Below are 15,459 nucleotides of genomic sequence, written 5' to 3' on the forward strand. Positions count from 1 at the left end.
ATAGAAGTCACAAAATTCTTAACTAGTTTAGGAGTTTGATTATTTTCTTTAGACTAATATCACACTTCTTTGGTAGCTTTTATCATGCACCTCTGTTTTGCAACAACGACATCCCGGGCGCATACATTTGTTTGCATCATCTCAATTTGCCACTGACAAATAACTTTCTGTTTTAGATCAACTTGGTAGTCGGTGTATTGCAACGAAATTAGTAGTTATTTCTTTATTGTGCGTTATGGAAAGTGATCTAACCTCCTAGCCTATAAACATGTTTTGACTTCTTGTACACAAAAACAAAAAAAAAAAAGAAGAAGAAGAAGAAGAATACAAGAAGTGTATCGCAGAACATTCTGCCTGGAAAAAGAGTACATAAAAGCACTTAAAGATACACCTATATCCAGTAGCAGGCTAACAGCAGTAGGTAATATAAATATCATAGCAAACCATATGTAGGATCCTTGGGAGGCTTTCTACAATCTGAGAACTTACAAACATGCAGGCTCCCCTTTTCTCGCTACAACCAGTGAATAAGAACAATTAATCTGAATATTGCAACGTTATCGTGGCAAGAACCCATGACGAGAAATGGCAATCTCAAATGCCCGCATTCTATCTCCTCTTGCAAGACCATTGCGATCATATGATGAAATTTCATTTATGTCAAGGTCGATGCATGCCTTGACAAGCTCTTCACCAACACGTTGAGCAGCTTCCTGATATCATCAATTACCTAAAATCATATCTAAATTTGATACAGTTAAACCTCATTTGGTCAAGGACAAACTCAGCTTATCCCATTTAAAAGCATTGAAAAGAAAGAATAAAAAAGGAAATTTTCAACTATTTATATGTTTCCAATTGCATCCAGTTTACCGAAATTTTGGTGCATAATTTGGAAGGGAGTACAGAATTGTGGTGTTAATTTGGGAGGGGGCACTGACAATGGTGGTGCAAGATGGATCCTGGCGAATTGATTTCTGTAGAGTGCTTCCATAGAACAAACACCTTTTGTTCTGATCATTTACTACCATAGCATATAACTGCTTACCTGAATAGAAAACTGATAGCCTTGGATTTGTTGTTGTGCCATTAAACTGGTCAAGAGACGCAAGAACCATTATTTGCAAAGATAAGTGGAAAAGCTAGAACACTAAGCAAGTTATTCCATAACTTAAGATTGCATACAAGAATGAAACCTGCATGATGAGCTCATTGCAAATGAGTTCCTCAAACTCCACAAACAAATATCTGAAGTCCTACTTGTCAATTTGCCTTTCCATGTATTCTGACTTGCATTATTGGAGGGTTTTGGTACTCATTATGATGAGTTAAAACAACACCAAGTGACTACTACTGTTATTTAAGATATATTCAAGGAGCTGAATTTGTAATGAGACAACAAGACAGACAATTTGGAAATCGATGTGCCCAATAGAAGTGAAGAAAACTCAAATAAAGCTGCTAAATCTTTTGAATGTCCTCATTCCCGGAAATTCTATGCCTTAACAGCTGTTAAGCCTAACCTTGAATAAGGTTCTGAGTTGCTCAATACTTAAGAAGATTATTCCACAGTAGTTTTTGAAGGAAAAAGTTATTCTTTTGTATGGTGAATTGCGTCTAACCAAATTGTTCTAATTTACGAAGGGAAGAAGATGTTGTGGGGGCATCTTTTATGCATTTAAGGTTGACTAGTAATAGTTCACGTGCTTTGCACGTGATTGTAATATCTTAAAATATATTATTTTTCAGATACTAAATTTTTTTATGAAATTTTGATCATCAACATCATAATATAGTATTTTTATGTTATTTATTTTTTAAGCTAGTTACTTTTAAAAATTTTATTAAATGAAAAGAAACAGAAAACATTTCAATATAGTTGACATATCCCTTAAGTTTGAATTTGAAATCATGAACCAAACACTTTTTGATTTATAGCTTGAACTCTAACATATCAAATATTGATAATATCATGTTTTACCAAAATTATTGTATATTCATGACTCTATTGCATATAAACCACAATCATCACAATTTTTTATAAACGAAGAATATAATTAAGTTAGAAAAATAAACATAAATGTAATTTGAATTCTTTGTATTATGTTAATTCTATGTTTGTCAATAATGGAGTATAAATGATCCATCACGTAAATTTTTTTTGACTTGTACATTCTATCAATTGAAATTTTATAGATAGAGATAGTTGGAGTTTTTCTATTTTCCTTTTCTTTTATTCATGTTTTTAGCACAATCCAATGTGAAGCAAGAGCAACAAGTCTACTTTTTTCATATGAGCACAATATTTTTGGTTTTAATAGTAGTTTTTTTTATGATAATGAAATTGGAATGAGAATTGTGGCCTAATTAATAATTTTAATATTAATTTTTTGTGCAGTGTTTTAGTTTTTAATTGCTAACTTTGAATCCATAACTGCTATCATTATTATCAATTATTGGAATGCATTAAATTTGTTTAATTACAATTGTCACCATAAATGAAATTTAATTAATTTTAAAGCTTTTCATTTCATAACCGCTTCCATTATTCACTAATATTGCAATACAATAAATATATGTAATCATTAGAAAAATAAGGGTATTTTGGATATCACCAAAAACAATTTGGATATCATTTTCATTTTATCATTCTTCATTTTATATGTACTCTTATTATAATTCTTATTTTATCATTGGAGATGGTTTCTGACTTGATGGATGGATTTGGTTTGTTCAAACCAATACAAATGAAGTATTACTATATTATTGTCAATAACAATGTTTGTCTTTCCTTGGATATTAGTGATTTGGATGTTGTCTTTGGTATTATTTGAATTGTATTCTAACTTTTTAATTCATTTTCTATTTACTTTATGTCATTTTATAAATAGTTTTCAATCTTATTTTAGTTTTTCTTGTTTTGATTGGTTGCTATTAATGATAATAGTGGTTTGTATGGTGCTATTTTAGATTTCTTTTTTAAGTTTAATACTGCTATTTCAGTTATAAAGGTGTCATCATTTTTTGTATATTGAAATTTTATTGGGTGCAACATGAAAAATTCTTCATATTGGTAAAAGTGCATAATTGTAAAATTGACTCATGATATTTGTGTGAAGATATACAGATAAATAAGGGTTTTGCTTGTCATTGTATGTTTCTCCATTTTCTAGAGAATATCTTTTTTTTAAATTGATTTTTTTTAACAATCTCAACTAATGACTAATGAGAAATTTTTCATGCTTCAATTAAGAAATTTTGATACGTATAATAATAGGAGATGGAGTCCAAGGGTAGATAAATAGTTTTTAATGAGGAATTTTTAATTATAATTACCAATACCATTAAAATGTAATCAATTGAAGTGTTTTATTTCTTTTAATTAGTGCCACTTAAAATGCAATAATTATAATTAAAAGACATGAGGGTAATTTAGGAATAACAAAAACTAAGATAAAAAAGTGCTTACACTTGCACTCCCTAATACCAACATTCATACTTTTTATATAGTAATGATAATGATAGATATTAATTTAAGAAGACTTTAGCTAAATATGCAATGAGAGTTCATTTTGGGCTGCTATAGTGAATGTCAATCAGTTTGGCTTGTAACATGAATATTGTGACGCCCCCACTTCTCCCAAGAGCATACCCAAGGGTATCGGCGGCACACCTGCCTAGATCTCGTCAGGACTCAGGCCCATTTATACTTAAACTAACGAGCAATTAATGGCTAAAAGGGCAAATTAAATAAAATTCGTTTCCTTCAATATATTCAAACTTACAACACAAGAATCCAATATATACATTCAGATTTCCAAAATACAAGTCCATAACCAGCCCTTGAATTTCATTTCCAAAGTTCTAAAATATCAAAAACAAGTCGATCTCTTCAAAACATCTCCGATCCAGATTCCTGTTAAGGAAAACAACTAATGGGGTGAACAATCGCTCAGTGAGGCCACATATATATAACATGCGCACGTAGTTCAAGTAACATGATCATGTGATCAAAAGTAATTGTCATGTAGTTTCAAGTATCGGCAAGTACTCATAAACACAAACAATTCAAGGATACTGGAGCTCTCCGGAGCTCATTTTCAGATTATTTGCCATAGTCCCGATCCATGAACCAAGGGTTGACACTCTGTCAACCGAATAAATATCCAATCTGTAGATCTCCACTTACTTCCCTCCATCCATCATTTCACCCTCTCGGATCCGTAACCAACAGGCATGTAAAGGCGATACTATACAAGTATGCCAAGCAAGATCTCAAAAGATCAAGCTTCAGGTCCCAAGGTTTACCAAGTTTTCCTGACCAAGACCTCACAATTGGCTGCGACATTACGAGGTTTAACCATTGGGTTTGGGCGTCCCCACAGGTCAGGTTTTCAGAAACAAATCAAGTTTTAGTCGATGAGATTTTCTTTGCATTCGACTTCAGGTCATGTACATGTAAAATCTAGTAATTTCATGTAATTCATGTAGCAAGTCATGTATTGATCCAAGTAAAGGAGATGAAGTGCGGTAAAGTACACACTTCCCTCAACAAGTATAGTTCATATAACAACAAGTTCAAGTAGAGTTCATGTAGGCAACAAATTTCAAGTGAAGTACAAGTAAACATGCACTGATAGGGTGTTAATTGTTAGTAATTTTATTGTTAATTTTCCTTTTTATCCTTGCCAAATATTGCTTTAATTTGCTTTAATTGTCAATATATATTTATATTTGGTATTTGGATATAATTTCAGAAATTGGAGCAGAAACCTCTTGAGAAGATTATTGTGAAGCTTTACACAATTTTGGTGCAAACCAACGAAGAAGAATGGAATTGCATTTGGGAATTCAATTTGGCTAGACAAATTGGTGGGGACCGCAAATTAAAATGGAGCAGAAACCTTCTTGAGAACATTATTGTGAAACTCTATACAATTGGCCCATATGCATGGTGTAAACCAACGTCCATTTCTTTCTATGATGAAAAGGAATTGAATTGCATTTGGCTGGCCAACATCTCAATTAGGTGGGGACCGCGAAGACTTGACCATTGTGTAAAGACACATTTTTGGTTTGCTTTCTTATTTGTGAACGTGTGCACTTGGTCAAAGGAAACCGACAAACCATAGTTGGCTTTGCTTTTGTTTTCGGTGGAGTTGATTAGGTAGGGAAGGAATGTTTTCTTTTGTGAGCGTGGAGTGAAGTTTCGAATTGGCTTGTTTTTATGCGGGGGAGAGCCGCACATTTCCGCAGTCAGTTTTTCTTCTTCTCTTCCGTCTGTGAAGAGAAGTTTTTAGTTTTGGGGTGAAGATTTCTTGTGTGTCTTGTTTTCTTCCGTCTCTTCCATGAGACTATTTTTATTGTATTAGATTACAGAGAATACAATTCTTATTTTTAATTATTAGTAAGAGATAAATGTCTTTGAGTTCAATTGAATTGTGTGAAGATTTTCTTATGAGGCGTGGCTAATTTTCTCCTCTAGTCAAGGATCAACGCGAAGACGCAGTCCCAAATATCTGTGAGATCTAATTAATTTTACATGTTCCTTAATTTGTTAATATTTGCATGTTTTCTATTTTAATTTCCATGGGATTATTTTGTTAATTGGATATCAAGGGCCCGATGTGCAATTTGACTTATTAATCTCTTGTCAAATTAATCAATTAAATCCGTAATTGTTTAGTTGGTTAATATTAGTGACAACTAGTATTTTCACATACTAGGGGGACATGCAATCTGATTTAAATAACCCTCGTAGCGTGTTATTAATTTGGGTTAGACTTTTCTAGTTTTTAATGCAATTAGGAAATTAATTCCTACGGTCGTACCTAGGAGTATTTCCTGGTTAGGGGTAATCAACGGTCGTACCTTGGTTATCAATAAATTAAGGAAAAGCTGGTCGTTAGAGCTTATCGACGACTATAACTAACCTGTTAATTAAATTAAGTGAACCTTCTTTGCATCAATGATCGGATGAATGGACTGTGTCTGCGTAGTTGTATCCTTGGCTAGAATTTATTTATCATTTATTTAATTGCTATTTACAATTGTATTAATTAATTATTTATTTTTGGTTAATTATTTTTAGTTAAATTGTTTAATTATTTATTTTTAATTTCATTTTGATAAAAATCCCCCGTGCCTCGAATTTAAAAAGAATCAAATTTTTTCCAGTCCCTGTGGATTTGACCCTGCTTACTACTATACACAGAAAATTTATTTTTCTTAAGCAGGTATTTATTATTGCACAGGCACGACACCTGTCAATTTTTGGCGCCGCTGCCGGGGACTGGCGTTAATTATTTGTTTCTTTTTAAGTTCATTTTTGTTCTAATTTTCTGGTATTTTTCTAGTTTATGCCTCGTTCTTCTCGTACAGGCGAATTAATTTTCGACCCTGAAGTAGAGAAGACCGCGCGTAGAACGAGAAAAGAAACCAGGCGGCTCAGAGAAGAGCAATACGGTATTGCACCTCAGGGACTTGATCCAGAGGTTGAGCCGACAAATTTGTCTGGTGACAATTCGAGTGATTCAGACCAAGAGAAAGTCACTATGGCAAATGCACGAACACTAAGGAAGTTGGCTGCTCCTGATTTAAATCAGCAGCCCTTGTGCATTACTTTTCCAAATTTAAATGATGACACTCCCTTTGAACTAAAATCTGGTCTAATTCATCTCTTGCCATCTTTCCATGGTCTACCAGGTGAGGAGCCCTACAAGCACTTGCAAGAGTTCGACGTCGTTTGCAACAGTATGAAGCCTCCGGGAATTATAGAAGAGCAAATAAAGATGAGGGCTTTCCCCTTCTCTTTGAAGGACTCCGCGAAAGACTGGCTCTACTACTTACCGCCTGGTAGTATCACCACGTGGGATCAATTGAAGAAAAAATTTCTGGACAAGTACTTTCCGGCGTCTCGAGCTGCGAGCCTAAGGAAAGAGATATGTGGTATCAAACAACACCCTAGCGAGTCTCTCTATGAGTACTGGGAGAGATTTAAGAAACTGTGCACCAAATGCCCTCAGCATCAGATAAGTGAGCAACTGCTCATTCAATATTTCTATGAGGGGTTGCTTTTCAGGGACAGAAGCATAATCGATGCTGCAAGTGGAGGGGCGTTGGTGAACAAAACCCCTCGAGGAGCATGGGAGTTGATTGAAGGGATGGCTGAGAACTCACAGCAGTTTGGTTCAAGAGAAGACATCCCGACGCGTAGGGTGAATGAGGTGGAAACGTCCTCTATCCAACAGCAGATCTCCGAATTAACATCTTTCGTAAGACAATTAGCTGTGGGGAGTGCTTCACAAGCCAAAGTGTGTGGGATGTGCACTGCCGTGGGTCATCCTACGGAAATGTGTCCACTGGTTCAAGAAGAAACGGCAGAACAGGTGAACATGGCTGGCCACGTGCCCGCGCCAAGAAAGCAGTACGACCCGTACTCAAACACCTACAATCCTGGTTGGAGGGATCACCCCAACCTTAGCTATGGAGGAAATAGGCAGTTTAACTTTGTGCCAAATAGACCACAAGGGCACCAACAGCAGTATCATCCTCGCCCACCACCACCACCACCCCCTTCAAACTCAAGTCCGTCCATGGAAGAGATGATGAAGCAATTACTTGCTAATCAACAAAAGACGGATTCAGACCTGCAAAGCATGAGAAATCAACTGGGACAGGTGCAATCATTGCAAAATCAAATGAATCAAATGGCTATAACAATCAACCGTTTGGAGTCCCAAGTTCAAGGAAAGTTGCCATCTCAACCTGAGGCAAATCCAAAGAATGTAAGCGCAATGACCTTAAGGAGTGGCAAGGAAGTTCAAGGACCCGAACCGGTGATTCCTAAAGACAAGGACGAGGAACGGATTGAGAAAGAATTGGAAGAGGAGGGCAGAGACAACAAAAATGCAAAGGTACCCTCGAACCAGGTTCCTACAGCTAAAACTAATCCACCTCCCTTTCCTAGCAGGTTAGAGAAACCAAAGAAGCAAGACAAGGAAAAAGAAGTCTTAGAGATCTTTCGCAAGGTAGAGATCAACATACCCCTGTTGGATGCGATTAAACAAGTACCCAGGTACGCAAAATTTTTGAGGGACCTGTGTGCCAACCGCAAGCGGTTGAAGGGGGATGAACGAGTTATAGTTGGGGAGAATGTTTCAGCAATTCTACAAAGAAAGCTTCCACCGAAATGCGGAGATCCAGGTATGTTTACTATTCCTTGTAGGATAGGTAATACTTTAATTGGAAAGGCCATGTTAGACCTGGGAGCCTCAATTAATGTCATGCCAAAGTCCATTTATGCTTCCTTAAACTTAGGCCCTTTGAAAGAAACTGGAATAATAATCCAACTAGCTGACAGGACCAATGCATACCCTGACGGGTTGATTGAAGATGTTTTGGTAAAAATTAATGAATTGGTTTTTCCAGCTGATTTTTATGTGCTCGACATGGAGGATGAACACTCCCGTGATCCGTCACCTTTGTTGTTAGGTAGACCCTTTTTGAGTACAGCCCGAACCAAAATTGATGTTAATAAGGGTACTTTGTCTATGGAATTTGATGGTGAGAATGTTCACTTTAACATTTTTGAGACCATGAAATATCCATCCGATTCAAATGTTGGCTCTGTTTTCTCGGTAAATGTTATTGACCCTGCTATACAGGAGGTTTTTGAAATTGAAGGCAGGGATGAGCTAGAGGTCGTTCTGACCAGGCACTTCGAGTCCGAAACGATCTCTGGAGTAGAGTTGAGTGAAGAGCTTAAATGCGTGATTGGATCGTTGCAAACGTTACCAACCACGAAGACAAGGTATGACCTCGCACCCATTTTTATACCTGAACCTCACAAAAGGTTACTTCCATCTGTGGTGCAGGCACCTGTCTTGGAACTGAAACCGCTGCCGAAACACCTGAAATATGCATACTTGGGTGAAGGGGAGACACTTCCAGTGATCATCTCCGCGGGTTTATCAAAGATTCAAGAAGATAGACTACTTCGAGTTCTCAGGGAACATAAGCAGGCGATAGGATGGACCATCGCTGATATCAAGGGAATTAGTCCCGCGGTGTGTATGCACCGAATTCGACTCGAGGAGAATGCTAAACCTATACGGCAAGCTCAACGGAGATTAAATCCTCTCATGATGGAGGTCGTAAAGAAAGAGATTTTAAAGCTGCTGGACGTTGGAATTATATTTGCAATATCAGATAGCCCATGGGTAAGTCCAGTACAGGTGGTCCCGAAGAAGGCAGGGGTGACAGTGGAATCAAACCAAGAGGGTGAGCTCGTACCAATTCGAAAGCCCACCGGATGGCGACAGTGTATCGATTACCGAAAGTTAAATGCCGTCACGAAAAAAGACCATTTTCCCCTCCCTTTCATTGACCAAATGGTGGAGCGATTAGCATGTCGAGCTTACTATTGTTTCTTGGATGGATTTTCAGGTTATTTTCAAATTGCCATCGCACCCGAAGACCAAGAGAAGACTACCTTCACCTGCCCATTTGGAACATTTGCATACCGAAGGATGCCATTTGGATTGTGCAATGCACCTGCTACCTTCCAAAGATGCATGGTAAGTATCTTTTCAGAATATGTTGAGAAGATTATTGAGGTTTTCATGGACGATTTCAGTGTATATGGTGAAAGTTTTGAAAACTGTCTAGATAACCTGAAATTGATCTTAGTAAGGTGTATAGAAACTAATCTCATGCTTAATTGGGAAAAATATCATTTTATGGTTGAACACGGGATAGTTTTGGGTCATGTTGTATCATCTACAGGTATTGAGGTTGATAAGGCAAAAATAGATGTTATATCTACTTTACCTTACCCCGCGAGTGTGCGGGAAGTTCGTTCTTTCTTGGGTCACGCAGGTTTCTATAGAAGGTTCATCAAGGATTTCTCGAAAATTGGAGCACCCTTGTTCCAACTTTTGCAAAAAGATGTATCCTTCGAATTTGATGAAACATGTAAGGGGGCATTCAATAAGTTAAAGGAGTTATTGACCACCTCACATATTATCCAACCCCCTGACTGGAACCTCCCATTCGAAATCATGTGTGACGCCAGCGACTATGCAGTGGGTGCGGTATTGGGTCAAAGAGTTGGAAAGGCAGCTCATGCTATCTACTACGCATCTCGAGCCTTGAACGGAGCTCAATTGAACTATTCAACCACCGAAAAGGAGCTTTTAGCAGTTGTTTTTGCCTTAGAGAAATTTCGGTCTTATTTACTTGGTGCTAAAGTTATTATTTTTTCTGATCATGCAGCTTTGCGGTATCTGTTGACCAAGAAAGAGGCAAAACCGCGATTGATACGGTGGATATTGTTGTTACAAGAGTTCAATCTGGAGATTCGAGATAAGAAAGGGGCAGAGAACCTGGTAGCAGATCACTTGAGTCGAGTACAAGTCGTCGAAGAGGACCTCCCATTGAGAGAAGCATTTCCTGAGGAGCATTTATTTTCTATTAATTCATCCTTGCCTTGGTATGCAGATATTGTTAATTTTCTAGTCACTGACAAATTTCCTACAGGATGGCCTAAGGCAAAGAGAGACAAGTTGAGAAGCGATGCAAAGTTCTACATTTGGGATGATCCTTACCTCTGGAAGCGGGGTGCCGATCAAATCATCCGTAGATGTGTAAGTGAAGTTGAATTTCAATCTATTCTAGCCTATTGTCACTCTTTTGCATGTGGAGGTCACTTTGGACCGAAGAGAACGGCTCGTAAGGTGCTAGAGAGTGGATTCTATTGGCCAACTCTATTCAAGGATGCCTACTCATTTTGTAAGTCATGTGATAAGTGTCAAAGAGTGGGTAATATCTCTCGTAGGGATCAAATGACTCAAACCCCAATGATTTTTGTTGAAATTTTTGACGTTTGGGGCATTGATTTTATGGGTCCTTTTCCTTCGTCCTTTGGTTTTTTGTATATATTGCTTGCTGTAGATTATGTTTCGAAGTGGGTAGAAGCAAAGGCCACCCGCACTAATGATTCCAAAGTGGTTGCAGAATTCGTTAAGTCTAATATTTTTGTTCGCTTTGGGATGCCGCGAGCAATTGTAAGTGATCGGGGTACTCATTTCTGCAACAAAACGATCGCTGCAATTTTTAGGAGATATGGTGTCTTGCACAAAGTCTCTACATCCTACCATCCTCAGACAAATGGTCAGGCAGAAGCATCGAACCGAGAGATCAAATCAATTCTAGAAAAGATGGTCCGACCCGATAGGAAGGATTGGAGTGTGAGACTAGAGGATGCACTATGGGCATATAGGACGGCATACAAGACACCTATTGGCATGTCCCCTTACCGATTGGTATTTGGAAAACCATGTCATCTCCCGGTAGAGTTTGAGCATAGAGCGTTTTGGGCGGTCAAGCAATGCAATATGGATATCGAGGAGGGCGTAATTCAAAGGAAGTTGCAATTACAAGAGTTGGAAGAAATCCGAAATGAAGCATACGAGAATGCAGTGATCTATAAAGAGAAGAATCGGATCTTTCATGACCAACAGATCTCTAGGAAGACATTCGTCTGCGGGCAAAAAGTTTTACTATACCACTCCAAATTGAAACTATTTCCAGGTAAATTACGTTCTCGTTGGATTGGCCCTTTTGTTGTGACTAATGTCTTTCATTATGGTGCAGTAGAGATCCAAAGTTTGAAAACGGAGAAGAAATTTGTGGTGAATGGTCACCGTCTCAAGCCGTATTATGAAAGATTTCCAATTGAACGGGTGGAGATGATGCAACTGGAAGACCCGATTTGCTTAGTTTAAGCAAATTCTGGACTCCGTCTAGCCAAAGACGTTAAAGAAAGGCGCTTTTGGGAGGCAACCCAATTTTTGATTTTGTTGATTTTTGTTGTGCAATTCGTTAAATATGTCGTTTCTCATCTGGGTATTGCTTAAACTTGATATTTTCTCTACTATGATCAGGACAGGTGATCATGGCGTGCCCGCGCGAAGAGGGCACGCATTAATCTCACAAGTTCCAACTTCAAGGTCAGAGAATGTTTTCTAATCTTGGCATGCCCACGCCATATTTGACGAACTAAAAAAAAAAATTAATTAAAAATTATGAAAAACGAAAAATAAAAATATTTTTCTTTCTAGCCTTTAATTTTGTTTTCAAAAATTCAAATTTTTGTAATTTATAAAAAAAAAAAAAATCAAAATCAAAATGCTGTTATTTTCCTTCTTAACATTCGTTTTAGTTTTTCAGCAATTCAATTCTGAATTTAAAAAAAAAAAAAAAAAAAAACCCTTCTTTTTCTTCTTTTCTTTTTCTTTCTTCTTTCTTTCTTTCTTTCTTTCTTTCTTCTTTCCCTGCTTTCCCCTTTTCTCTGGTTCCTTCAACCAGAGCCGCCGCCGCCCCAGGTCTCCTCCCTTCCTCCTGCTCCACCGACGCCACCGCCGCTCCTCGCGCACCACCTAGAGCCCGCCGCTCCCTCGCGCGCGCTACCCCAACCCGTCGCCCACCACCCGCAGTCGCTGAGCACCACCAGATCCAGCTACCGCAAACTCTTCTCTCTCACAGCCACCACCTTCATCGCACCACTGGCTTCGTATGCACGCGTCTGCTTCAATCTCTTTTTATTATTTTTTTTTTATTTTCTTATTTTATTATTGCAGCATGTTTTTATTATTTTTATTACAGTACATTTTTGAAAATTTTGCGTGTTTGGACTACCTGACATTTCTATTCCTCCTTAGTTGGGTACTTCTGTGTTACTTTGCTTGTTTCTTTTTGCTTTGCTTGATTTTTATTTATTTAGTAGATTGATTTGTGGTTAGTCGTGTGATTTACTTATTCCTTATGCGTGCACCGATGATACTAGTTTAGGGTGTTTTGCATATCTTTATTGATTTTCCTTCGACACCTGTCATTATATATATATATATATATATTTTAGGTCGAATTGTGTTTAAATTGCTGTAATTTGTGTCCAATTGTGGGTAATTTGCTGAGATTGTTTGTTAAATTAGGAGGTGCTTGTAATGCTTAAATTTGCTTATTGAAGTAGATTGTCTCTAATTGCCTTGTGTGAGAGTCTTTTGTCTTTTTCATTTCAATTATTACGTTGATTGGGGTAATTTTGAGGTGCATTGTTATTGCATTTGGCTAAGTTTGGAACCACAAGTGCTTATTGATTGCATTTACTATAAGTGTTGGGGTATTTGTATAACTTGTGGGTGAATGAAGTGTGCATTTTGTTGTTTAAATTAACTAAGCGAGAGGCCCCAATATTTATTACAATTGTTATTACAATTTGTTGGAAATGATTGTCTATTGTTCATTGGAGTGATATTTGGAGAAAATGGTGAGACTCAGATCAACCCCAGGGGCTAATCCACCGATGTCTTGACGATTTCAGGGGAGTTTCGTTGCCCTTCTTCTTACTTTTTCTATATATTTGTTACATTGAGGGCAATGTATACTTTAAGTGTGGGGGGGATTTGGATTTGATTGGAGTTTCTTTAAATTGTTGCTTTTCTTATTGTTGTCTTGATGAATAAATATGGCAACTCACTCTTCTATTGCTGGTTGTGATTTATCCTATGAATTTTGTTTAGATGGCAAGTAAAAGCATATTATCTTGGTGAATATTATGAGTTTAATGACTTGGTGCAAATTGTGGTTAAATTGTTTAGGCAATATAAATATTTTACTAGCAATTGTTGTGTGAATTGGGCAATTGTTGATCTTAGTTCTCCATATTAGGAGATGACGTGGGCCATGATCTTTAATTATCTGGTATTTTGGTGCTATAATTGTGATTAATAAATGGCTCTACTCCGCTAGTGTCATCATCCAGTAACCGGGAGTTTTCACCACAAGTGTCGACTCTCGCGTCAAAAAGTGGCGATATCTATGAGTAGTTAGTCCTGAAGCTGTGAAAAGTTGAGTAACTGGGCTCTTTCATCTAAAAATGTCAGAGTTCACGTCAAAAGACTTGAATAGCTTGGGACTGAGCATTTATTGAAAAAAAAAATTTATTTATAAAAAAAAAAAGAAAAAAAAAGAAAAAAGAAAATAAAAAGAAAAAAATAATAATAATAAGTAAGCTTATGATCATGTTGGCCTGCCGATCCTTGTTCTTCAATGTTGAGATTTTGATTTTTAGTTGACCCAATTGCTAACTTTTGCTAGTTTAATATTTTGATTTCTTAGACGAGTTAGCCATGAATTGGACGAGTCTATGATTTCAGGAACTAACCGGGAGAAATATGTTTTGACACTTAGCTACTAAAACTTGATTTTGGGATAAACGCAGCTTGGCAATAAATGAAATGAGAATTAGCCATTGTTGAATTTAGTTGTTCCCATGCTTGAGGACAAGCATGATTTAAGTGTGGGGGGAATTGATAGGGTGTTAATTGTTAGTAATTTTATTGTTAATTTTCCTTTTTATCCTTGCCAAATATTGCTTTAATTTGCTTTAATTGTCAATATATATTTATATTTGGTATTTGGATATAATTTCAGAAATTGGAGCAGAAACCTCTTGAGAAGATTATTGTGAAGCTTTACACAATTTTGGTGCAAACCAACGAAGAAGAATGGAATTGCATTTGGGAATTCAATTTGGCTAGACAAATTGGTGGGGACCGCAAATTAAAATGGAGCAGAAACCTTCTTGAGAACATTATTGTGAAACTCTATACAATTGGCCCATATGCATGGTGTAAACCAACGTCCATTTCTTTCTATGATGAAAAGGAATTGAATTGCATTTGGCTGGCCAACATCTCAATTAGGTGGGGACCGCGAAGACTTGACCATTGTGTAAAGACACATTTTTGGTTTGCTTTCTTATTTGTGAACGTGTGCACTTGGTCAAAGGAAACCGACAAACCATAGTTGGCTTTGCTTTTGTTTTCGGTGGAGTTGATTAGGTAGGGAAGGAATGTTTTCTTTTGTGAGCGTGGAGTGAAGTTTCGAATTGGCTTGTTTTTATGCAGGGGAGTGCCGCACATTTCCGCAGTCAGTTTTTCTTCTTCTCTTCCGTCTGTGAAGAGAAGTTTTTAGTTTTGGGGTGAAGATTTCTTGTGTGTCTTGTTTTCTTCCGTCTCTTCCATGAGACTATTTTTATTGTATTAGATTACAAAGAATACAATTCTTATTTTTAATTATTAGTAAGAGATAAATGTCTTTGAGTTCAATTGAATTGTGTGAAGATTTTCTTATGAGGCGTGGCTAATTTTCTCCTCTAGTCAAGGATCAACGCGAAGACGCAGTCCCAAATATCTGTGAGATCTAATTAATTTTACATGTTCCTTAATTTGTTAATATTTGCATGTTTTCTATTTTAATTTCCATGGGATTATTTTGTTAATTGGATATCAAGGGCCCGATGTGCAATTTGACTTATTAATCTCTTGTCAAATTAATCAATTAAATCCGTAATTGTTTAGTTGGTTAATATTAGTGACAACTAGTATTTTCACA

At 37.0% G+C, this 15,459-nt stretch overlaps 2 protein-coding genes and 1 non-coding gene across 3 annotated transcripts; 1 reads left to right on the forward strand and 2 right to left on the reverse strand.

Moving 5' to 3' along the window:
- Positions 1–336: 336 nt before the first annotated feature.
- On the reverse strand, positions 337–1,118 carry LOC113736214 (large ribosomal subunit protein uL18c-like). The gene is made up of 2 exons (XM_027263076.2): positions 942–1,118; positions 337–713 (listed from the first exon to the last, which is right to left on the reverse strand). Exons 1-2 carry the CDS (start codon positions 1,116–1,118, stop codon positions 558–560), a joined length of 333 nt encoding a protein of 110 aa, XP_027118877.2. The 3' UTR covers positions 337–557.
- Positions 1,119–6,359: 5,241 nt separating this feature from the next.
- LOC140038311 (uncharacterized) lies at positions 6,360–11,989 on the forward strand. The gene is made up of 5 exons (XM_072083574.1): positions 6,360–8,402; positions 8,667–9,645; positions 9,787–10,404; positions 10,501–11,592; positions 11,946–11,989. The coding sequence occupies exons 1-5, from the start codon at positions 6,360–6,362 to the stop codon at positions 11,987–11,989; spliced, it is 4,776 nt and encodes a 1,591-aa protein (XP_071939675.1).
- LOC113743941 (small nucleolar RNA R71) lies at positions 6,927–7,033 on the reverse strand. The gene has a single exon (XR_003461241.2). It is a non-coding gene; the product is annotated as a small nucleolar RNA R71 (small nucleolar RNA).
- Positions 11,990–15,459: the final 3,470 nt, after the last annotated feature.

Source organism: Coffea arabica, chromosome 1c (genome assembly GCF_036785885.1).
Source record: "Coffea arabica cultivar ET-39 chromosome 1c, Coffea Arabica ET-39 HiFi, whole genome shotgun sequence".
In the NCBI taxonomy this organism is placed as follows: domain Eukaryota; kingdom Viridiplantae; phylum Streptophyta; class Magnoliopsida; order Gentianales; family Rubiaceae; genus Coffea; species Coffea arabica.

What these genes read in the sequence shown, in the direction of transcription:
- LOC140038311 (XM_072083574.1), top strand. Translation starts at nt 6,360, where the DNA reads ATGCCTCGTTCTTCTCGTACAGGCGAATTAATTTTCGACCCTGAAGTA. An exon ending in GGTTGATTGAAGATGTTTTG is followed by an intron (nt 8,403 to 8,666) that starts GTAAAAATTAAT and finishes CCTGCTATACAG; the next exon opens with GAGGTTTTTGAAATTGAAGG. An exon ending in CAAATTGAAACTATTTCCAG is followed by an intron (nt 11,593 to 11,945) that starts GTAAATTACGTT and finishes TACTATGATCAG; the next exon opens with GACAGGTGATCATGGCGTGC.
- LOC113736214 (XM_027263076.2), bottom strand. Translation starts at nt 1,118, where the DNA reads ATGGTTCTTGCGTCTCTTGACCAGTTTAATGGCACAACAACAAATCCA. An exon ending in ATCCATCTTGCACCACCATT is followed by an intron (nt 714 to 941) that starts GTCAGTGCCCCC and finishes TGATGATATCAG; the next exon opens with GAAGCTGCTCAACGTGTTGG.